The sequence below is a fragment of the Haliotis cracherodii genome, unplaced genomic scaffold, assembly GCF_022045235.1.
Source record: "Haliotis cracherodii isolate W230 unplaced genomic scaffold, xgHalCrac1.p SCAF_10, whole genome shotgun sequence".
Lineage (NCBI taxonomy): Eukaryota > Metazoa > Mollusca > Gastropoda > Lepetellida > Haliotidae > Haliotis > Haliotis cracherodii.
The window spans coordinates 17,924,258-17,948,808 of NW_027266265.1; the positions used below are offsets into that span (position 1 = coordinate 17,924,258).

Sequence of the window (24,551 nt, forward strand, 5' to 3'; positions counted from 1 at the left end):
GTATTCATAAAAGAACATAAGTTGTTTTTAAGTCTTGGAGTATGCTTATATAAAATTTATTTTACGTTTGCTGTCTTAGGTTTTAAGATTTTACTTAAGTCACATTTACAAAGCGAGACGAAGGATTAAGTTTTAGCAATTTCTGTCTTAAATCTCAAGACTGGGCAGGGGTAGGATTAACTTTCAGGAATATGACTTAGTTCGTTTCATCAAGGAAAGCAGTCTTGATGACCGTTTAGATGTAAATGACATTATGTTTTTAGCTAATCTAATTTGCAGGTATGTATCATAACAGAATGGAGACGTAATACATTGGATATCCAGGATGCTGTACCATGGTGGCGTCTAACCTTTCATGAATTTGAAGAGTAAGTGTTGTTTCATGCTGCATTTAGCAATATCCACGCCGGGAACACCACAATGGGCTCACACACTGTACCCATTTGGGGAATTGAACCCCGATGGTAGGTGTGATGAGCAAACGCTTTAACCACTTGGCTACCCCATCACTTCTCTCTACATTGAAGAGTACTGTTATGATGCCGACAAACCCATAAACAATCAAGGAGAACCAGGATTTGAAGTCATGATCTTAGGTTTCTGGCACACCTAAGGGAGGCAACTCTGTACAGCAAAATTGTATGGCCTCACGTGACAACCATTCAAGGAAAACCCCAAAAGGCATTGGCGGTACTTCATTTGAAAATACATTTGTCTTAAACTAGCCTTTTAGAGGATTGAGGATTGAATGTGCTTGTGTGAGCCATAATCTCACTGATGAACACCATCATATTGCTGTTCTCCATATATGTTTAATTCCAAGAGATATCTCTTACCCCAATTTGATCACATAATATAAAACAAATCAAAATGCTTCAACCATTGCCATGTGAACATGCTGAACTGTACTTCAGAAGTTATCTTCATTTTTCAACAAAAACGGAAATAACATATGCAGTAAACTAAAACACAAAAACAATGACATTTTTCGTCTTTTATTTCAATGTACATGATCTTTTGTTTTTCACAAGTTGATCTGCCAAATGCTTGTTGACCTTGACCTCAAGAATGATAGCCTCTCTCTGGTCTTTCCGTCTGCTGTTGAATGAGATGGGCACTTTCGCCCATGTGCACGTTCGTTCACAGAAGCTGTGCATCTCGAGGGTGTAGGCGCGACGCTTGTAGCTGTACCCCCCCAGCACCAATAGTTGACTGGATCGGGGGCGGGAGTATATACTCAGACATGCCGCGTACACACTGGGAAACTCCGCTCGCACCTCACTCCACTGGTCTGTTGTGGTGCTATAACACTCAATGGTCTGTGAGGAATAGAAATGGTGAAATCAGGAAACATATTTCTTTACGTGTTTAATGATAACAAACATTATTTCAAAATTATGACTGTCAACAATCAGCAATGTTCAGTCATTAGGTAGGCTGGATGAAGGCTAGGACACACTGATCACATTGGCTCCTCTTTGTAACCATGGAATGTAGGTCTAACTTTGTTGTAGACACAGCTTAAGACTTCTAGCTTAAGGGAGAACCTCAATATGCCCTATAGGTGTTAGATGTAGTGTTACACCACATGGAAGCATATTACCTTGAATCTTTTTTGCATCTATACAGAGTAAGAAAGGGTGTATGTGTTTGTAGTCTTAACTTGGTGTTCAGCAATATTCCAGCTGTATGGCGGCAGCAAGTAAATAATAGCCTCGGATAGACATTCCATTGATATAATCAGCATAGGTTACTTGGGACCTATTCTAGCTCAGAATTTCCCTGTTGGGATTCCAACGCAGGTCTTGTATTGAGCAAAGGTCTATCCATTGGATTACCCATCTTCCCGAGGCAAGGGAGTTAACTGACTATAAAAGCCCAGCTTTCACCCTTGCTGGACTAGGCTGGAATTATGGAGCTATATTTTGGCTGGACTAACGAGTCCGAAATTAGCACTAGTCCTGTAGTCCTTGCCTAAATGCCCAATAATTAAGGTATCATAAGGACTAGTAGAAATTTACCATTTTTAATGGTTTTGCTATATATCATAAGGACTAGTGAGCTAAATATGTTAGTTTCTACTGCTGCATAGTCCAATCAAAATTGCGTAACAAAACCGACATCTGGTTCGTAAACTGCCGTGCAGATTTGCAAAGCATGCGTGTCACCAACTATGTGTCAACAGAAATTTCCCTAAATTTTGCATGTTTTTAAACAAATGGTCAACTGACTTGAAGAACTTCGCGAAGTAAGATCTGTTTTATCACAATATAGACTTTGATTGATTGTTTGAAGCAAATGCAAGGGATATGAGAGGTGGAATCTGATTGGTCAATAGGAGGGACACAGAAGGGACATAACTTGAAACAGCCATTAATGGCGTTACAAATAAATTGAGCCATGAAATTCCATCGTAGTTCGGCAAGGGTGGAAACTGGACATTTATAGCCAGTTAACGCCCTAGCCTCAGGAACATGAGGGATTACCCTGTCACCCATCATCTATTTTGATAAAATCAGGGTAGAGGCACATCTCACCAAGCTCACACTACTTCAGGATTTAATGTCTACAAGAAAATGAATCCTTGATAAGGAAGAGTCATCAGAAGATGACAAATTACCCTGGCGCCTACAATAGCAAAAGGCACCACGTACTACAGCCCCTGGTCAATACATGTACCAAGTTTGGATGAAATATCATTCACAGTTTTCAAGTTATACTCCTGAAACGAAATACGGAGGGACAGGCAGACCAGATGATGACCTACATGACCTACCCCCCCATGCTGGTTAGGGGGAGATACATATATAGGCTTTGACATAGGACAAGCATGTTATTACCAGGTACTGCACCATACCTGTATTCCATACACTTTGAACCTCTTTATCTTGCTGCCACCAATCACATACAGTCTGTCATTGAGGCGAATCACAGAGTGACATGATCTAGTTGTCAACATCGGGGCACACCGTGACCATGTATCACTTGTCCCATCATACCGACACAGTGTGTCTACATGACTTATCCCGTCATGGCCTCCACAGATGTACATCAACTTGCCATGGCCACAACCTGAAATGGGAGGAGTGAGGTTTTACAACAATTAAATCAATACTCCAACAACATCATGCTGAATATCACTGGGTGTCACACACTGTTCCACTGTTGGTAATTGAAAACCAGATGAGCAAACACTTTAACCACAAGGCTACTCCACTGCAAAAAAGCAAGAAAATCAATTCAAACCTCACAGATATACATATGGGATTGGTATCTGCACAGGTTGGACAACCAAAATGTACACTCAAATGGGCTGTACAGCAGAATAAACTAGGAAGAACATTGGAAATGTGACTTCCAATGTGCATTATAATGACATCATTTGTTTCACCTCATCATAATTATTATTAATTCAGATTTGGAATTGGTTTACTGTACCCCGTACAAAAAATATTTAGATACACGAATAAAACGATCAGGTCATCCATACACTGAAGTCGACTGAAGCTGTATCTTTACTCAAAACATAACAGTCAAAAGGAATGTGTATATATTCAGAAAGATATCCGAACATTAGCGATTTGTTGGTAACCAAGGAGTTAGAGTAGTGATTTTGTCTCATTAAACAATATATCACGTGACTAACCATGGGTCTGTGTAGTCCTGTGGGTACCCGGGTCCTACTCAGTACCCACCGGACCCGAGTACCCAATCTACTAATGAAGAAAAATCACTCCATGAACATGATGAATTCCCTTCTTTCTTTACTTGATGAAATGGTCATATTTACGAAACATATACATGTATATGAAAATCTAATAACTAATTGATTGTGGCCTAGCAATAACTTCATATGTTCATAGTGAAGCTGTGTCTCAGATAATGTTTGGAGGGAATACCGACTTTGTTCACTGTACCTGCATGTTCATGTATTTTATAGTCCAGACTCTGTACAGGGGTCCACAGGTCGGTCACCGGGTCATATTTCTCCACGGAGGACAGTTCCCCATCAATGTTGATGCCCCCGACAGCATACAGCTGCTTAGAGATAGTCTCCATGTGAAACAAACACCTCCTCACCAACATCGGCTTTACCTGGACACCAAACAATAGCAATTTCAGCATTGTTTCTCCATGTTTACTACATTCATCATGCATGCTAAACATTAACACACAATCAGGTCGTTATTTCTAGGGCAGTCATGGTGAATGAAAGTATCTTTCTTGAAGATTTGTTACTTGACAAACAACATGTACATGAGTGAGTGAGTATGGCTTTACGCATCTTTTAGCAATATTCCTGTGGGGACACCAAAAATGGGCTTCACACATTGTACCCATGGGCGTGACGAGTGAACGCTTAACCACTTGGCTACACTATCTCCCCACAAATACATGATAGTCCAGAGCTCCAGATAAGCTGCGTATCTGTGTAAAATATGCATCAGAAATGCAGAAATATGCAGTAAAATAAAATCCAAGCGTATCAAATACGCAACGAACATTACAGATACGCTACAAAAATAAAATTTGTGCGTATCATCAAAATATTGTGAAGTAACCCTGCGTATTCGATTCGCAAATCATCAACTTATTTTGAAATTATAAACGGGCATTCCGTCAACCCTGCCAAACTCCACTATGACAGTTACATCATGATCATTTGCCATCACACTTTCTTGTGGAAGTATCATGGTAATTTTGAGTCCTACAAAGCTCTCGAACCCACACGACACCAGTTTGCAGAGACTGGATGAATAGTGTTTTTAAATATTTAACTTAAATACCCACATGTGTAAAAACTAGTGGGTAACAGAAATTTGAATACCCAGATAGAATTACTGATACCCAATGATTTTAAAATGCATGCGTAAAATACCCACAACACCAAAAGCTTATCTGGAGCTCTGTAGTCACACAGAGTGCACAAGGTGTTAGATAGAAATGAAAGGTTTAATGTTGTCATTTTTCAATCATTTCATGACAAAAACTTGTTTTTACACTCGAGGGGATTCCGGGGTAGAATAGGGTCCATGTACCCCACGCTTGTCAAAGTGGCTGATTGAAATGAGGCTGGGATGTAACAATGTTGGACAATGGCAGATTGAGGGTCACAGTGCCATGCCTGGATCATTGCTCGTTCCCAGCCACCGGTTAGTTGGTTGGTTGGTTGGTTGTTTTACGCCGCACTCAGCAATAGTCCAGCTATATGACGGCGGTTTGTAAATAATCAAATCTGGACCAGACAATCCAGTGATTGATATCATGAGCATCGATCCACACAAATGGGATCGATGACATGCTACAACCAAGTCAGTGAGCCTGACCACCCTATCCTGTTAGTCGCCTCTTATGACAAGCATAGTCGCCTTTTACGGCATGTTTGGGTTGCTTCATGGGTCCCCAGCCACCAGTGTGCCACTGATTTTCAGGGTGTCCAATCACAGTTCCGATACAGCATGGAGCGTTGCTCATGCAGTCCACCACACATGAGCATGGACCTGATTATTTTTCAGGCTGCAATCATTTAGCTGTAACAGTGATGAAAGAAGCATAGGGCAACACTCACTGCAAACATGATTTGACGAAAATGGGAAAATAAGGAATTTACATGGTCTGTTATTTGGACAATAGGGCCATTATTCTGCTGCTGAATCCCCATAACGATGCATGATAAGCAGGGTTCTTAGAACCCCAAAGTTCTTTGAATCTGCATAGATATCATATGAGAGGTAGTTACCGTCGTCCACTGCAGGTTGTCCAAATCCAGGCGGTACATATCACTGACCGCAAACTGACCAGCCAGAGAGTATTTTCGCTGACCACCAGCTACATACACATACTGTCCAAGTGTACACACACAAAACTCTCGCAGAGCTTCACACGGGATGGACGTTGACAACTGATGACTCTCGTTGAACACAATATCCTCATTATTCTCAATACTGAAGTCTTTAGAAAATGAACATGCTCTGTCAAGCTTATTCCCAAAGGGGACTCTCATGGCTAGGAGAATACTCTGACCTCTCCTCTTCTGGTTGTGCAACGGATGACTTAAAATATACTTCTCTTGATCATCATCAATTTCACATATAGCTGTTTTAATTTGATTTTTTAGACATTTATTTCTTATTTCTGCAAGCCGCTTCTCATAATTTTTACAATCTGTTAAAGATAAAATTCTGATGCATTTCCCTAATTCAAATATATTTTTTTCATCAGACTCATTTTGACAATGACTCATAGCCCATTCATCCAAGACTGTAACTAGGTCCCACTCGGAGGAAACATTTGCCTTATTACTTTCTAAAACGCATTTCAGTAGAGGAAATGGCAACATTTTGAATGTTTCTGAATTAAGGATACTACAAACATTTTTAAGCAAATATGACAGAATTTTCTTTTCTAATTGTTTTAGAGTGAAGTTAGTGCATAGATGTAGGAGATAGGATAGATTGTCCATACTGGACTCATGCAGTGAACAAAAGAACTTGTCACAAAGCTTCCTCAGCTTGTGCATGTCCAGGTAGTCAATAGCTGTCAATAACATGTCCATTTCTGACAGGTCTGAAAGCTGTGAGAATATTTCAAACACCTGCAGCTCTGCCTCCATTTCAAACAGTCGACAGGACAATATATCCAACAGCTTCTGGATCTCGGTCATTGTTTGCACTGAAAGCAATTCCAGGCTGATTTCCTTTGTCAGGTGTTCTTGTACATCACTTCTTATCATCGCGGCGAAGTAGCCTGAGTGTTGTACAAATTGTTGTAGACTGATCTCAATCCTTGTCCCATCTGTACATATACATGTCCATCTCTCGTCTGTTTCGTCATTAACTGAGTCTCCCGCATCCATGTTGTCTATAAACAGAAGTTCTGATGAAAATTTACATACAATAACCACGGCATTGACTAAGGCAAACATCTGAAAGAACTAGTCCACACTAATGTCATACTACTGCAGTATTGTCCACATTAAAAAGTATAAATATAAAGCATAAATAACATTAGTTTCTATTTGTTTGCTTTATTTCTTTCATTAATCCAAAGGAATCTGCTCTATTTACTTATCTTTTTGACTACATGTTTTGACAGTGACTATTCACCTTACCCAATGAAACGTTAGTTTGTGGATCAGTAGTGTTTGAATGGGTTCAGGCTAAAACGGTACCTCAACAAAATGTCACAGATTTCTCGGGTGAAAACACCTCATTTGGCGAAAACGGCACCTATATTTATGTCGTAGTATATATGCTTTATTTACATGCTTTACTATGTTATGATGTAGAATATATGCTTATTTACATTGTAATTGTCTTGTCTTCCAGAGTTATTCACAGGTGTTCACAGATGAATATTGTCCTAAGTACAGTTTCAGCTTGACATTGAGTAAAGGTACTTAAAACTTTAAAGCATGTGATGTTTTCACAATAAGTTTAGTTGCTCCTCCCAGTCAAGAGTTGGGGAGTAAATAGAAGAGGCTAATTTCTAATGTAAACCTGTTTTAAGGTGATTATATTCAGACAAATTAGAAGGAAAGATTAACAAACAATGATATTTGTGGGAAATAATGGGCAGAGTGTGGATGATGTAGGCGGGGGCGATAAGCAAGGTCCTACCGCGGACTAGAAATCGCATACAGACCCTGTCGCAGGTCAAGTTGTCCCTCCACTGTGCTTGGCAGACAGGACCCACAGCAAAGATACTGTCACTCCCCCTACAGATACAGCAGGCAGAAGAATTTGGGCTCCCGCTGTAGTTAGCAGTCAGCCAGAGTATCGTACACACACCAGCATGGTGTTACACCAAAGACACCGACTGCACCATGCCAAACAGTCCGTTATTCCTCCAAATATGATATAACGTGTGGATGTCAACGGTGTGCAAAATGTATAAATACATTTTGCACACCGCTGACATCCACACATATTATATTTGGAGGAAATTTTGATGTGGAAGGCAGGGGGTGGGTAAGGGACTGGGAAGGAAAGGAAAAATTATGCGCCTCCCCCAAAGTGAAGTTACATACTTACCCAAACTGTACCTATACTCATAACTAAACAATGTCCTGCATACATTTGTTTTAAAATGGGCCATGCCTGCCTGGTTTAAATGGATTCCCTGAGGAGTATAAAGGGGAGCGTCATGTTTGATCTGAGGGTGGGTACATCTTAGACCCCCCCTCTTCCCTGATCACTCCCGCAATCCGCCTATTAAGCGATTTTCTTTTCAGTTCAATTCTTTTAACATGGCTGGCCCCTTGCCAGGTTTTTCGAGGCAACATGTCTGACCATACCAATTTGGTATTTGGGAGTTTAAGCTGACCGTATGTTATGTCCAGATACATGTTGTCATAAAGTTCTTTTGTCCCCTTTGTACACAGATCGTTTGATCCAGGATGGATAACCAGACACTTCAGCTGGGGATGGCGGGCAACAAGTGTATCCACTGCCTTGCGGAATTCCCCCCACTTCATTACGCCCTTTGCATGCCAGCGAGTACCCGTCAGTAGGGAGACTGATGTAGTCGCCAGATGGTCGTGGAATCGGACCATTTAACTGGACCCGATACACCATACCATCTAAAACTTTAAACACATTAGCAGCATCTTTGTTATAATAACATCTGCTTTATACTTACCTATTGATTTATTTACGGTATTTTTTTATTTACCTGTATGTCTATATATTGGTAGAGTTAGTGAAAAAGATTAAGTAGGAGGTGAAATCGCTAACCGCCGGACGCGTTGTGTTGTTAGGATGACTTGACGGTTGGGGAGTAAAAGTGAGTGAGTGAGTGAGTTGGGTTAAACGCCGCCCTTAACAGTATTCCAGTTATATCGCAGCTGGGGAGTAAAAGTAGTGACGTCATGAGACCAAGGGTAGTGACATCATGGGAGAAATGACATATGGCTGCCATGGGGAGTATTTTTGCTAGGTATTGTGAGAGGAGAATGTTTTGTAAACATATGGTGGAAAATGGTAAATGGGAATAGTTACTAGTATGTATTACAGTCCGTTTGACTCCAAATGAGAACGATGAATTGCAAAATAACTCGAAATCCAGGAAAGTGTATGAAACATCAATACGGTACTTGACCATGACACTGCATGAATACCCTGTACCCAACAAAATCTGAATTCTGTTTAATTTAAGACCCATGACGGATGAAGTTCTTTAAGAAACTATCATGTAATTTTGTATAGAAATGTGTACATGACACGTAGGGGGACAAACCGTGGAAGGAACAGCGCAAGCACGGTCTGCATGTGCTACACAGTGACCGTGTTCATTCAATGACAAGTTGCGCTACTCAGCAGATGTTAAACAGTTGATGTTGAATGTGTATGATTTCTTTAGAAGTGAAGCAGAAAGAGCAAAGCCTTTTTATGCAATTAATAAATTCTTGAAATGAGCTTCAAAAGCTCTTGGTATGTCCCCTCAGAAACTTAAAAATGTTGTTAGTCGACGAGATACAAGTAGTCAGGCCAAGGAGGTAGGGAACATGTCAAAACCATGCAAGGTTGATAAATTAGACAGTTTTCAGAGGGATCAAGTCAGACGTGCAATTGTTAAACTGCACCCAGAAAATAAGTACCTGTCCCTAATAATTTTGAAGAAAGAAACCTTGAAACTGACCATGATTTACGTGTTACAAAGTACAAACTATGGCAGCTGTTGCATACATTTGGTTACAAATACAAAAAGATAACTGGAGAAAATAGGGATGTGTTGTGTGAACGGTCTGACATTGTTCGTCTCCGAAATCATTACCTTCGTACCATCAAGCAGAAATGTGAAGAAGGATATGAGCCCGTCTTCTTAGATGAGACATGAGTAAATGCGTCACACACAGCCAGCAGTCAGTGGGTATCCAGTGGTGACTGTAAGGAGTCTGGTAGAAAGTTACCAATGGGAAAGGGTGAAAGACTCATAGTTCTCCATGCTGGTTCTACTAGTCAGGGTTTTCACCCAGACTGTGACCTCGTCTTTAGAGCCAAGGCCAAAGACAACAGGGACTACCACACAGAAATGAACGGCAATGTATTTCTGGAGTGGGTGAAAGATAAATTAGTCCCTGCTTTGCCTACCAAGTCTCTCATTGTCATGGACAATGCACCGTATCATAGTGTGCAGGATCCAGAAAGCAAGACTCCAACCTCTAATAACTGTAAAGGAGACATGGTTACTTGGCTGCAACGGAGGAACATTACCTTTCCTTCTCGAGCGACGAAACCACAGCTCTATGAAATCATCAAAACTATGAAACCTGACCCCGTGTATAAAGTTGACAGTTACATCAAGGGTCAGGGTCACGCTGTCTTACGACTGCCACCTTATCACTGCGACCAGAAACCAATTGAGTTGGTATGGGGCATCGTCAAGGGTGACGTTGGACGATCGAACACAACGTTCTAATTACGAGACGTTGAACAACTCGTAAAGGAATCCCTTGGTCGGGTAACAGTAGAAACATAGAGGCGTTGTGTGGCCACAGTCGTTGACGAGATAGAGCCACGTTATTGGTCACGAGATGGACTACGGCCAGCAAAAGTCCAACCTATAATAGTGGCAGTCAGTTCAGGCACCAGCAGTTCCGACGACGAGATCTATGGCATGAACAAGTCAGATTGCGACTGAAATTATCATGAGACGGCGCCTCTAACGCTTTGTCATTTCCCCTACCCCAGAACGTGCAGTGCATGTGTGCTTGCGCTGTGCCTTCCGTGGTTTGTTCCCCCTACGTGTCATGTACACATTTCTATACAAAATTACATGATAGTTTCTTAAAGAACTTCATACGTCATGGGTCTTAAAATAAAAAAAACAAAATTCAGATTTTGTTGGGTACAGGGTATATTCATGGTCAAGTACCGTATTGATGTTTCAAACACTTTTCTGGATTTCGAGTTATTTTGCAATTCATCGTTCTCATTTGGAGTCAAACGGACTGTATGCAGAGCTGACCATAAACCGATTTGGCTAAATAATGCTAAATCATATTAAAATTTCCCAATTATTTGTGTTTGCAAGTGACCATGTGAGTTTAATATCATTTATTTCAGTACCAAGGTAAAAAAACAAATTAGGTGCCATTTTCGCCAATCGATTCCATTTTCTCTCTGTGCCGTTTTGGCTATAACCCGTTTGAATGATTTCAAACTTCATGATCCAATAAACAATAGCCCAGTGTTCTAACGGCCTCGAGCATAATCGAAATAATGTAGTAATTGATATGTGCAAGAACATGTGAAACAACTTAATGAAATCTTACATGATGGGACAGAAGAAAGGATTATAAAAACCCTAAACAAACGTTGCGGAATTTTGAACTTCCCACGGGCACCTGCTGATTTATCTCCCTTTGGAAATCCTCCCATACAAAGTTAACGTTTTTATCGAAGTATTTGCTTGTTTCCTTCGCAATTTCATTAACGTCATATTACACTTCTAATATATTTAATTTACATACAACATGTTAATAACCTGAAAAGGTTTTAGCATATGTTAGATATTTTTTTAATACGAAACGTTTAAGCGAAGACAAAATGGCGACACATGGTAGAGTTTCGGGTTGGCCGAGGAAAACCGGACAGCCTGCGGGCAGCACTGGCCCTTCTTTCGGGTCAAAGTATGCAGGATCAGTTGCAATGACACTTGAAAGAACGATTAATCTGTAAGTTGTGTTACTGACTATCCAAATGCATCTGAAATAAACCTTCTGTTTACCACCCCTAAACAGACCATGTAGCCGGCACAACTTTCCGACAAAGAGATGCGTGACTGTTTATACGACCAGCGTAGGATATCATAATAATGACTGCTTTTGCAGTTGTTCTATGCGTGGACATTTTTTTGGTCCTGATTTGAATCTTGCCCGTAATCTATAAGGGTTCTTTGATATGACTTGAGTACGATCTGAAAATTTAAACGGCGCGAACCTGTGATTAGAAAAAAAGTTGGCTTCTGAAGACAATTATTTTTTCACATTTAACTGTGTAATATCTGGGGCATGCTTTATGTATAATATCATTGGTATACAAACTTGGCAATATAATGATCTATATATATATATGCAAGCTAAAAACAGCATTCTGAAGTGCAATGGTGTAGCCGAGAGCCGTGATGTGGTCCAACAGTCAAGACATGACTCTACATCACGGCTGAGAACACCACCATTATAAATCCTATTCAGAGTGTGGTGGCCGATTACCCTTGTATTTTTCTGAGATTTAAAAAATATTTCCAATGGGTTTGTGACTGAAAAGTTGATATCGCTCTACTCCCAAATAATGTCCCTATCGATACACGTATTTGAGATAATAACACACCAGTAACCCGTTAACTTCATGTTTCCATGATAGCCAGGTGACATGTTGACATGGTGTGCACATGCACTAGATTTCTGTAGTCTGTTTCTGCATGGGTTTTCTACAAGCTGAATGAAGTAGTTTCTGCTAGCGGGAAACATGTTTCTTGCTCTTGCAGGATGCACTTTAACTTAATTTGTATACATACCGATGATACTGTACTTCTGTCGACAAACAAATTCTCAGTGGAATTACCTACTCACACAATCTGCTAATGAAGTAAAAAAACATTATTTTTATCAATGTTTCCACTAAGAATTAGAATAACAGTTAAATGAAACAAAATGTTTGCCAAGTTCAAATAACCGAACACATTTCCTGTAATCAAAGACATAAGTTGGATAGTGTAATTACTCAATAAAAATGTTACCATTGTTACAGCCAATTTTGTCAAATTATGTATTTTTCTTTCAATTTATGCAATTTTGACCCCCAGAAAATTCATGCACATGCTTGCAAGCTTACTACCCAATGAAAATTGTGTACAGATACCTCCTTTATCTAATGCAAAAGGTTTAAGGTATACAGGAAAATGTGGGAACGAAAATCTAAACTAAGCCTCTTTTCTGCTTGTGGCCAACTGACTATATTAGAAGGAACATGTATAGAAAGCATGCAAAGAAAAGACGGATTCATTTGGTTTAGTATTTTCAATCTTAATATCAGGTGTAATCACTGGCTTTAAGATGATAATCTTTTACGTTGTCCAAAGTGTTGACAGCTATTACAATCTTGGCATTTTTATGCTAGAGAATAACATGTTCACTACTTCTAAGCACAGGCTATCGAACTTGTAAACATGGTAAAGCCGGAGCTGACAGATATTAACCAAGAAATGTGCATATAATATCTAATAAAACACAAGTATACTTATCAAAGGTAATTCCAATCTAGAACCTGATCAGTTCAAAGAAATACTATCAGTGGTGTACTTTATTCAGAGTTAGATGTTGTGATCATTATCAAGCAGGAAGATGGAAAAATATACCACATTGTTTGTTGTTTGACAAACACTTTTGACATTAGTGATTCGAGTATGCTTAAAATAGGTAACCTTTCAGTCACAAACCCAAGGGAAATACAGTAAACTACAGTTATAGCAAACTCAAAGGGACCACAAATTTTAGTTCGTTATAACCGTAGTTCGTTATAAGCATATAAACAGCATATAGACAGCATATGACAGGGACCTAAAAAACACTTCGCTATATCCGCTAGTTCGTTATAAGCCTGTTTGTTATAAACATAGTTTACTGTAGTTGTAAAAATTCTCAGAAAAATATGAATGTAATCGGCCACCACACTCTGAATAGGATTTATGAGGGTGGTGTTCTCGGCCATGATGTAAGGCCATGTCTTGACTGTAGGACTACAACGTGGCTCTCGGCTATCTATACACATACACAACTTGAGGTAATAACACACCGGTAACCCGTTCACTTCATGTTTCGACGGTAGTGATTTGACATGTTGCCTAGAGGCAAGACTACAGTTTGGCCACTTACCAGTTGTAAGAAGTTTTGATGTGTTATTTCTGAAGTATTTAGGTTCAAGTAACTCAATTTTGCTTGTTTGCATGTGTTTTATAAAAAAAACCAATGCATTAAATATGCATAATCAAGGGACAGGACACATAGACGCATCCAAAATGAATCAGATGAAAACCACATGAATGGACTATGTGAGATATGACAATGTGACAGAGGTTGATCGTGACAGAAGAGAGTGATCGGATTATAACAACCAAGGCACATTTATAATAACATTGTAACCTAGGCTTTGATACACACTGGCTTCTAGTCTAATCAAGCTGGCAATTGGTATTTTGTAACTCACTCACACTCGAAAGGTATTTCATGCATGATTTAAAAACACACAGAGCCATTGATGTACTGTCCCTTTATGTAACTGGTAATGAATAAGAAATATATATATTTGCTGTCTGCTAAGTGCTAACGTATACAGACAGCTAGACTAACACAACAATCTACAAATGCTTATATGATACTCTTAGTAACTATGCTTGCTATATATGTTTTTGAAAAGTACTAAAATTCTGTGTTTAGTTCTTGGGAGAACTGACTGACCATGCTGACAGATTGTTAGCAATAGCCAATAACTGAACATGACAGTGACACTCACTTAGACTACTGGGCACCCTGTGGCCCCTCAAGTGCACATTGCAAATATATAGGGACTAAAACAGAAATCATGTTCAAAGTAGTATTCAACACTAAACCCAACTAAAGCTATTTAAAAAAATATTTAAGGTGTATGGATTATTTATTAAGCGTAATGGAAACATCACTGGCTACACTTCAGATGACATTAATCATGTTGATGATTTCTGTCAATTATACGTAATCAGTATTTGATTCAAATCTGAGGGCATGTATGTAATGGTAACTCAGATTGTAAAGATAAGTCCAACATGTTCATAAGGAAGAGAATATATGGATGTCCACTTCTTTATTACCGGTATAAGGAACACAATGTTTCGGGGTATATGCTTACTCCTTCATCAGGTGAATGAATGCCATGAGGCAGAGAGCATGTATATATACATGTAAGGAGAACAAAATGAATAAGATAACAAAAGGTGGAAAATAACAAAGGGTAGAAACTAGGAAAGGAAGCCAACAGATGATTGGCGCTGATAGGTGATTAGCAAAAGACAATGGAAGGCAACTCTTTACAGTATTTAGCGCTGATGGTAAGGAAGCCAGTACTTAAGTTATCATAGATAATAGGTAATGGACACTGGGCAAACGCGAGGCCGTGGGTAATTAACACTGATAGGTCAAAGAATGGACATAGCAAAATGTTCATGTTTTCAGTACACACAACAAAACATTTGATGGAGTCAGAATGTTGATCAGAACAAGTTGTAAAACCATTTGATGCGTACATAGTGCAGACAATTTGGGATCAAATTGATGAAATGATACCTATTGATACAGGATAAAGTGAGGTTAAATGGTGTTTAACGACGCGTCCAAGATTACAAATATAGCGACGCGCATGCATGTGTGTGTGGCTGCTTGTACTAGTCCTGATTAATGCCGATTTATAGTGCTAGCCCACTGAGATACCATGCCGCAGTTTAACATGAATACCCCACTCAAACACAGTACACTGACTCTGAGCCGACCGGTCCTTGTTTTAGCCCCTTAATGTCGAGCGCCAGACGGGGTAACAACAAGTACCATCTTTTAACGTCTTTTGGTATGACGTGACCAGGGATCGAACCCTGGACCTTCCGCTCACCATGCGGACGATCTACCACTAGACCACTGAGTGGGTCCGATACAGGATGAAACACATCATTTATTGATTCATTTAGTTGGATCTGATGAATCTTGAGTCTTTAGTTGTAGTCTCGTACAACATGATGGTCGTTTGTTTCAGGTATCCACTCAACAATTACACATTTGGAACGAAGGAGCCTCTGTATGAGAAGGACAGCTCGGTGCCCGCACGCTTCCAGCGGATGAGGGAGGAGTTTGAAAAGATTGGCATGCGTCGCTCTGTGGAAGGGGTGCTCATTGTACACGAACATGGCCTCCCTCATGTTCTACTCCTACAGCTCGGAACCACTTTCTTCAAACTGTACGTGTGAGAACATAACATTAGACTAACACATAGCCAGTCTATTCAGAGAAGCAGTGCACAGATAGGAGATGCCAAGTTGAAACGCTACACATGTGAAAACCTTTCACTTACCTGTTAGCACTTAGCTTTTCCTGGACCCTGTGATGTCCATTTGATATAGATGATGTAACATCTCTGTGGAAAGATTTTGATTGTGCTGCAGTGATTTTTAGTTTTCTTGAAGATTGACAATGGTATACTTGATAATTACTTATTCTATTTGACTACAAGAAAACCCCATTCACTCTCATTACCATGTTCAGTTGTACATATAAGATTCAATATTGTAAAAGTATTACTGTATTCGACGTAATAAGCGCCCACTATGATATTTGCTAATATATTGGCAAGTGAATACCAATTAGCACCCCTTCCAATTCATCAATGTACACAACACTTATTTATTTGTGTATAATACACACTTGTGTGTTACATGCACCCTTAATTATGGGCAATTAAACTCTGAAAAATGTATCTCTTGTATATAAACATTTCAGGCTGTCAGCATAAACCACAAAATTTATCTTTCACCCCCTTTTTTTTCCACCAAAATAATATTCTTATAAGAGCCCCCTATGTCTAATTTTGAGATCGCCCTGGGCGCTTATTACATCGAATACGATACAAGTTTCTTTATCATGTGTTTATTATGTGTGTTATTTAACCTAAGATCTACTCAAAAATACATTCACAAATGATGTTTCCCTTTGAGATTGAATGACAGAAATGCGGAAGTGATTAAATTTTATGTTGTTATCTCCTCTGTATCCATGACTACAAAATGCCGGTGACTGGCCATTCTGAGTAATATTTACTGTAGTATGTAGAATGTCAATCAGTGTCAAACACAACCTTAATACAAGATTGAGAGAGTGGAGGCATGGTTTATGATAGTGTGCTGGTTGTACTAAGTGATCGGGGTGACACGAAATGCTTACCTCATGTGTCGATACGTATGACAACAATCGGGTCATTATACAATATGTATTGCAATACACTATTTGAATTATTGAGTACAATTCTCAATGCGCCTTCTGGCCCTGGCCAATGTGAGTTGGTTGATATTAATCCGTTTGTTTTCAACGTACATCACTGGTTATTTGAGGCTTGTTTTGATAGATCATATTAATTCAGCATTTTGTTGTGTTTCGGTAATGTAGTGTTAACCTGTGTAGTTGGGTCAGTACAAAACATAGTCAATACTACTTTCAAAACTTTCCAAAAATTCAGAATTAAGAATATCATCAGGTTGGCACTGACAATGCCGTGGTCTGTCAGGACATCTTATTAAGTGCTGACTTGTGTCCTCTTTCCTGCCAGACCTGGAGGGGAGCTGAACCCTGGGGAGGATCAGGTCGATGGTCTCAAGCGCTTACTGACAGAGGTGAGTAGTACCACAGACTGTTTGAGTTTTTCTCATGGGGACAATTGTGTCCCTTGGGCACGCCAGAAACCTATGATTGTGAGTTCGGATCCTGGTTCACTCCAATTATGTTTCTAGGTTTGTCAGCACCATACCCGTGCGTGAGGGTTTTTACCAAAGTGGTAAGTGTCTGAGACCTGCACCACTTCAGGCTTTCCTCAAACATCAAGTTGACACGCTGTGATATAACTGGAATGCTGTTGAAAGCAGCGTTCAACCCAACTTAGGCACTAACTCTTGATGGGGACATCCTACAGACGAGAGTGAGGGAATGTGTTGGCTTGAACACCACATTGAACAGTGTTTCATACATTAGAAGTTTACCACTTTGGTGTAACTCATGAGCATGGTTCTGACAAACCAAGGATCATAATCAGGTTGAATTATCTGATCCTGGCACATCCAAGATATAAAACTCTTTGAAGGTTAAAATCCTCCAGCAAACTCTCTTAAAAGTCAATTCTTCAAATGTATCTGTTTTCCGTGACATAGAAATATGATTACTGCAAAAGCATGGTGACAGTCTGTACAGCTAAACTCAGTTAACCCTTGGTATTCCGGTATTCCGGTATTCCGGGTATCCCATCCCAGTTTAGTGACACTGATATAGGCTAAGATTATGTCTGTTTTGTTGTCACAACATGGTGTGATAATTATATGTGGACAAGTATTTGAGGTGACTCTGTCAGTGTGAGTTTAACCTTGTTGCTGTCATTACCTCCCCTGTCACATCAAGGGAGGTAACACTGTATGATACGTTAATTTGGTTTAACCATACCTTTGCTCGGGTATGGATATACCATGCCTGGCTGCATTAGAATGATGGACATGAAGCATGTTGCCTTTCAGTTATTCACTAGAAACTAAACTCAAATATCTGAGCTTACTTTGATAGAATGCATATCGTCTCCAGATATCTCGATTTCCTCCCAACATGTCCTCCAAACATATCCTCCTAAACTGTCCACCAACATGTCCTACTAACATGCCCTTTCAACATGTCCCCCAAAACATCCTCCCAAGATACACTCCTAGCATGTCCCCCAACACATCCTCCCAAGATACACTCCTAGCATGTCCCCCAACACGTCCTCCCCACATGTCCCCCCCAACACGTCCACCCAACACATCCTCCCAACATGTCCTCTCAACATGTCCCCCCTCCCAACATATCACCCCCAACATGTCCTCTCAAAATGTCCCCCCCCCCACACACACACACACACACACACACATATCCCCTCAACATATCCCCCAACATATCCCCCCAACATGTCCCCCCAACATATCTCTCTTTCCCCCCCCCAGATGTCCCCGCTCTCTCTCTCTCTCTCTCTCTTTCATGTGAAAGTGTGAATGTGTCATATCTCAATATTGGTTGTCTGCCATTGATGTGAAACTCTTTTGATAGGACCTGACAATGTACTGTATAAATCGACATCCAATGTCTTACCAATTGAAATCCAGATTTCCACTTGTAATCTTTGCCAAAAGGATTAAGCTATTACAGATATCTCTCGTTTTAAACGAACACGATTAAAACAAACTGACCGATATAACAAACTTATATTTTAGTCCCGACAATTTGTTGTATAAATGCTGTATATATGCTTATTACGAACTATGGTAATTACGTACTAAAAGTAGTGGTCCCTTTGAGTTTGTTATAACCTTCGTTTACCGTAATGTCCTTGATTGAAGCAGCATTTCATTGCTGTGCATCAGGTAATACACCAATCCTGTGTGATTACACTGTGATGTCTGAACAACATAGTTATGAAATATGCTGCAAATCTTTCAACGTGACTTTCTGTTGCAGACGCTGGGGAGACAAGATGGAGCCCCTATGGACTGGTTAATTGAAGACACAATTGGCAACTGGTGGAGACCGAACTTCGAACCCCCACAGGTGAAGCGTTATGATCAGCTCAAGTAGTTGTGTAATTGTTGGAACACAGTAACCGTGTTTGGTACATTGCAATGTAAAAGTGTAGTATATACTGTAGCCCACTGTAGCATTACTGTAGCATTACTGTAGTTGTAAATATTGTGGAGACAACCTGGTTTTCCCAATAGGATTTTACAAGAACATAACAGTTAATTCTTTGAACTTGTTGAATACAACACATGGTATGAGATCCAAGTTTACTGCATAGAAAAAAAGAACCTTTCTTTATCTTTGTTAGAATGTTTAGAATATTTTAGAGTGTAGAACTGGTAGGACATCTTATGCCAGGTCAAGCAGGGATTTATGCAGTGTGTGAAATAGTTTTAAAGTCTCGTAACACAAGTCAGTAGGACAGCTGGACAAAACTTGTACAAACTACGTGTACACTCAAGTATGGTCAGTGAGGGGGCTTTGACTGGCCTACTGTACAGGCTGAATGTCTCATGTGGGGTAGTCAGTGGAATTTTAAACACAGATGTATTGTCAGGGATTAATTTAGACTTGCTCAGATTTGCTAAATTTCAACAAGCCAGTTTATGATGCAGTGAGATGGGTTTCTTATTACTTGCTTTACCAATATAAGCCCAAATTACACAACTGTGGAAGCAAAGAAATAAAAGAGTGGGAGCGAGTCTTTTATCATTCTGCCAGGTATGTTAACTAATTTTAGTAACTTCTATGAAAGCCAGTAGGTAAAGGGAAGTAACTCTTTAACATTTCACTTCCATCACTGGTACAAATATCTAAAAAACCAAGTCCCTAAAGTAAAAGCCTGAGCATAAGGCAAGGAGAGAGGCAGGCATTTTGCACACTGCATTTATGAAGCATAATTCCAACATAACCTCTTTGAGAGTCAATTAGAAGTTGGAGTACTAAGTAAGGATAAGATATATGGATGAACAACTTCTTTATTACAATTAGGAGCAACGTTTCGGTACAGGTTCTAACACCATTATCAAACACAGTGTGGTTGACAAGCATAACATACTTACTTACTTTGGAGATTTAACGTGCGCTTTCCGACTGATGCGTATTTCGCACACGGGCGCGGCCAGGCCATTTAATGTGTTTCCGAAAGGGGCGAAAGTGGTCTGTGCAACCCAAGAGGGGGCTTTAGGGGTTGCTTATATAGAATTTGGGAATTTTGAGATTTGGAATAGATGCCGATGGGGTAGGGGAGGAGAACTAAGGGAGCTGGGTATGGTTGATGTTTTTGTGTTTATGTAATTTTGATTTGGTAAGTTATTGTGTTTTTAGATGCGTTTTATTAGTTCCGTTTTGATTAAGAATACGCCTAAGGCCTTGAAGTTTTCTAGTTTATTTTGTGGGTTTAGTATTGCTCCTAGAGTGAGAGCCTTGTTTAGATTGAGGGTGGTTTGTAATGCGGTTCGATGTGTGAAGTAGTGTGTGCAGTAGATGAGTGCGTGTTCTGGGGTTTCTAGTTGTTTGCAGTGTGGGCAGTTACCTGTAGTATGTTTTTTTACAGGTATGAGGCAGTGTTTATAGAGTTGAGTAGATTGGGATGTAGTTACACTGGAGTGGAGGAGCCTGTTATGTACACACAAGGGTAAACATCTTAATCGGTGATGCCAGTACTATAAACAAGAGGATTATGACAGATTGGGGTCTTTGATGAGTTGATGGTACGCAGCGGGTTTGTGATAGCCTTGATCACTATGCTCGATCACCACTACCCCGAACAGCTAGTACAACAGACAATACAGAATATTGCCGAGAAAACCCAGAAATCTCCCAGTCAACAATCTGCACCCTTTGTGATCAGCCTCCCCTACTTTGGAACAGTTAGCCACAAAATCCAGAGACTTTTAAAGAAACAGGCCAACATTGATGTAGTTTTCAAGAGAAGTAACACCATTCAGAACACATTTAAAGCTACAGGGAAACCACCATCCAGCCATAAACTAGAACCATCAGCAGTGTACTACATTTCATTTCAATCAAAAAACTCCAAGAAGCCATCAACATCCAAAGACTCCAACCATCAATCAACCATGATCAATTCTAGTACATCAACTCATCAAAGACCCCAATCAGTCATAATCCTCTTGTTTAAACTACTGGCTTCCCCAGTTAAGATGTTCACCAGGATGGGTGGGAAGCCTAGTGGTTAAAGCGTTCTCTCATCACGCCGAAGGCCTGGGTTCGAATCCCAACATGGGTACAATATGTGTAGTCCATTTCTTCTGGTGTCCCCGACATCATATTGCTGGAGTATTTCTGAAAGCGGCGTAAAACCATACTCTCTCACTCACTAATATGTTTACCCTTTGTGTACAAAACACACTCCACTCCTCTCCAATCTACTCAACTCTGCCTCCTACCTGTACATATACCTGTGAACCATACTCTTCACATCACCTGCTTGATAACGGTGTTAGAACCTACACCGAAACGTCGCTCCTAATTGTAATAAAGACGTTCATCCATATATCTTACCCTCCCTTGTTTCATTCCAGTATTATTGTTCGATTGTATGACTTAGGTATATTTTGAGTAATTGTAAGAGTTGTCAAAACTGATGCCTTTTAAGTAATGGAAGTATGTCATTGTTTGTTTTTTCCAATGCCTTGACACCTTTGTTCATTAACAGTACCCGTATGTGCCCGCACATGTTACTAAGCCAAAAGAACGCAAATGGTTATTCTTGGTACAATTACCGGAGAAAGGTAAGACAGGTGTCGTTTCTTCTTTCACATGTTGCTTGACTTTAGTTTGCTTTCTTATCTCGCAGTATCCCTTTGTGCCACCTCATATAACCAGACCCAAAGAACACAAAAGCTTATGCTTGGTGCAACTGCCAGCCCAAGGTATGTACAATAGGTTTTACACCCTCCTTAGACGGAATAACTCACACTGAACTCACCCTTTCCTTCTATTGGTCAGCTGTCTGAATCTCAGGATGTCAATTTTGGCCGTATACCATGGATATGGCCAGGATAGACGGCAACTACACCGAGACATGACAACCTTTGATACTATTGGCAAGATGATTGAAAACGCAGCATGTCATTTTTGGCAGTTGCCATACCATGGCTACTAAGGCATTGCTGACAACCACACAGAGACACTTCACTGCTTTTTTTACTGGCGAATGGATTGAAAATCAGCATGTAATTCTTGGCCTATTATTATGGTTACGTGAAGAAAAGGAAATATATCATGGACTTGTAAAACCTCTTTCTTGTATTGATGAGATTATTGAGAATCCACTGCTGTTCTTGGATCTGTTACCATGGATACCTGAAGGATGATTTAAAACTACTACGTTAGGTCACACTCTTTTGCTGTCTGACATCAGAGAAATGTTATTCTTGGCCTGTTACCATAGAGATGTAAGGAATGTGAGGTGAGGTGAAATGGGGTTTTAACGTCGCATCTAAGATTATTGCACTTATATAGCGACGTGCATGTACGTGTGTGTGTGGCTGCTTGTACTAGTGCGGACTGATGCTGATGTTATAGTGCTAGCCAATAGAGACACCATGTCGCAGTTTAACATGAATAACCCACTCAGACACAGTATACTGACTCCGAGCCGACCAGTCCTAGATTTAGCCCCTTAATGTCGAGCGCCAGACAGGGTAACAAGAAGTACCATCTTTTAACGTCTTTTGGTATGAAGCATCTGGGGATTGAACCCCAAACCTTCTGCTCTCCGGGCGGACGCTCTACAGCTAGACCACTGCGGCGTTCCATAAGGAATAAGAGAAAGTTGAACCGACAGTTGATAAAAACTAAATACAGGAATATGTCATGTAATCTAAACAGGAAGATGCACAAAAGAGAGGATTTTTGTGATAAAACTACATTCACTTACAACATGTATAACCTTCCACAAGTTGGGACTAGCATAAAGGGGCCAGTTCACACATAAATGTGATCAAAGGAGTTCGTCATTAGTCTCAGTGTCTGTTGTTATTCAGTGATCTGGAATGTTCCTTATACTTTCATTTTGCTTGTTTTTTTATATGTTTTCATTTGCATGTTTTGATCAGTTACTTAATCAGCATGGCTGCCTACAGGGCTTAAACACAGCAGCAAGCTCTTATTCTGTGACAGATTGACATATTGTCACATTCTTATATGTGGTCACACCTTAGTACTGCACACATTGCTATGACTTCACATTCTTGTATGGTCACACCTTAGTACTTCACACATTCTTGTATGGTCACACCTTAGTACTTCACACATTCTTGTATGGTCACACCTTAGTACTTCACACATTCTTGTATGGTCACACCTTAGTACTTCACACATTCTTGTATGGTCACACCTTAGTACTTCACACATTCCCAATGGTCACACCTTAGTACTTCACACATTCTTGTATGGTCACACCTTAGTACTTCACTCATTCTTAGTACTTCACACATTCTTAGTACTTCACACATTCATGGTACTTCACACATTCTTATCTCTTCTCACATTCTTAGTACTTCACACATTCTTAGTACTTCACACATTCCTAGTACTTCACACATTCTTAGTACTTCACACATTCTAAGTACTTCACACATTCTTAGTACTTCACACATTCATAGTACTTCACACATTCTTAGTACTTCACACATTCTTAGTACTTCACACATTCATAGTACTTCACACGTTCATAGTACTTCACACATTCTTAGTACCTCACACATCCCTAGTGCTTCACACATTCTTAGTATTTCACACATTCTTAGTATTTCACACATTCTTATCTCTTCACACATTCATAGTACTTCACACATTCATAGTACTTCACACATTCTTAGTACCTCACACATTCTTAGTACTTCACACATTCATAGTACTTCACACATTCTTATCTCTTCACACATTCTTAATTCTTCACACATTCTTAGTTCTTCACACATTCTTAGTACTTCACACATTCTTAGTACCTCACACATTCTTAGTACTTCACACATTCATAGTACTTCACACATTCTTATCTCTTCACACATTCTTATCTCTTCACACATTCTTAGTTCTTCACACATTCTTAATACCTAACACATTCTTATCTCTTCACACATTCCTAGTACTTCACACATTCCTAGTACTTCACACATTCTTATTACTTCACACATTCTTAGTACTTCACACATTCCTAGTACTTCACACATTCTTATCTCTTCACACATTCCTA

At 39.8% G+C, this 24,551-nt stretch overlaps 2 protein-coding genes across 2 annotated transcripts in view; one reads left to right on the forward strand and one right to left on the reverse strand.

Annotated features, from left to right (window-relative positions):
- Window positions 1-995: 995 nt before the first annotated feature.
- On the reverse strand, window positions 996-11,352 carry LOC139447637 (kelch-like protein 13). The gene is made up of 5 exons (XM_071229051.1): window positions 11,276-11,352; window positions 5,741-6,861; window positions 3,918-4,095; window positions 2,858-3,072; window positions 996-1,319 (listed from the first exon to the last, which is right to left on the reverse strand). Exons 2-5 carry the CDS (start codon window positions 6,854-6,856, stop codon window positions 996-998), a joined length of 1,833 nt encoding a protein of 610 aa, XP_071085152.1. The 5' UTR covers window positions 6,857-6,861; window positions 11,276-11,352.
- Window positions 11,353-11,549: 197 nt separating this feature from the next.
- The window catches only part of LOC139447650 (cleavage and polyadenylation specificity factor subunit 5-like), a 49,803-nt gene continuing 36,801 nt past the window's right edge, over window positions 11,550-24,551 (forward strand). Inside the window, exons 1-5 of the mRNA XM_071229077.1 lie at window positions 11,550-11,677; window positions 15,780-15,980; window positions 17,343-17,406; window positions 19,265-19,354; window positions 22,005-22,080. Of these exons, the coding sequence (XP_071085178.1) occupies window positions 11,550-11,677; window positions 15,780-15,980; window positions 17,343-17,406; window positions 19,265-19,354; window positions 22,005-22,080 (559 nt within the window). The remainder of the gene's footprint in view (window positions 11,678-15,779; window positions 15,981-17,342; window positions 17,407-19,264; window positions 19,355-22,004; window positions 22,081-24,551) is intronic.

What these genes read in the sequence shown, in the direction of transcription:
- LOC139447637 (XM_071229051.1), bottom strand. Translation starts at nt 6,856, where the DNA reads ATGGATGCGGGAGACTCAGTTAATGACGAAACAGACGAGAGATGGACA. An exon ending in ACAACCTGCAGTGGACGACG is followed by an intron (nt 4,096 to 5,740) that starts GTAACTACCTCT and finishes TTTGGTGTCCAG; the next exon opens with GTAAAGCCGATGTTGGTGAG. An exon ending in TCAAAGTGTATGGAATACAG is followed by an intron (nt 1,320 to 2,857) that starts GTATGGTGCAGT and finishes TATTCCTCACAG; the next exon opens with ACCATTGAGTGTTATAGCAC.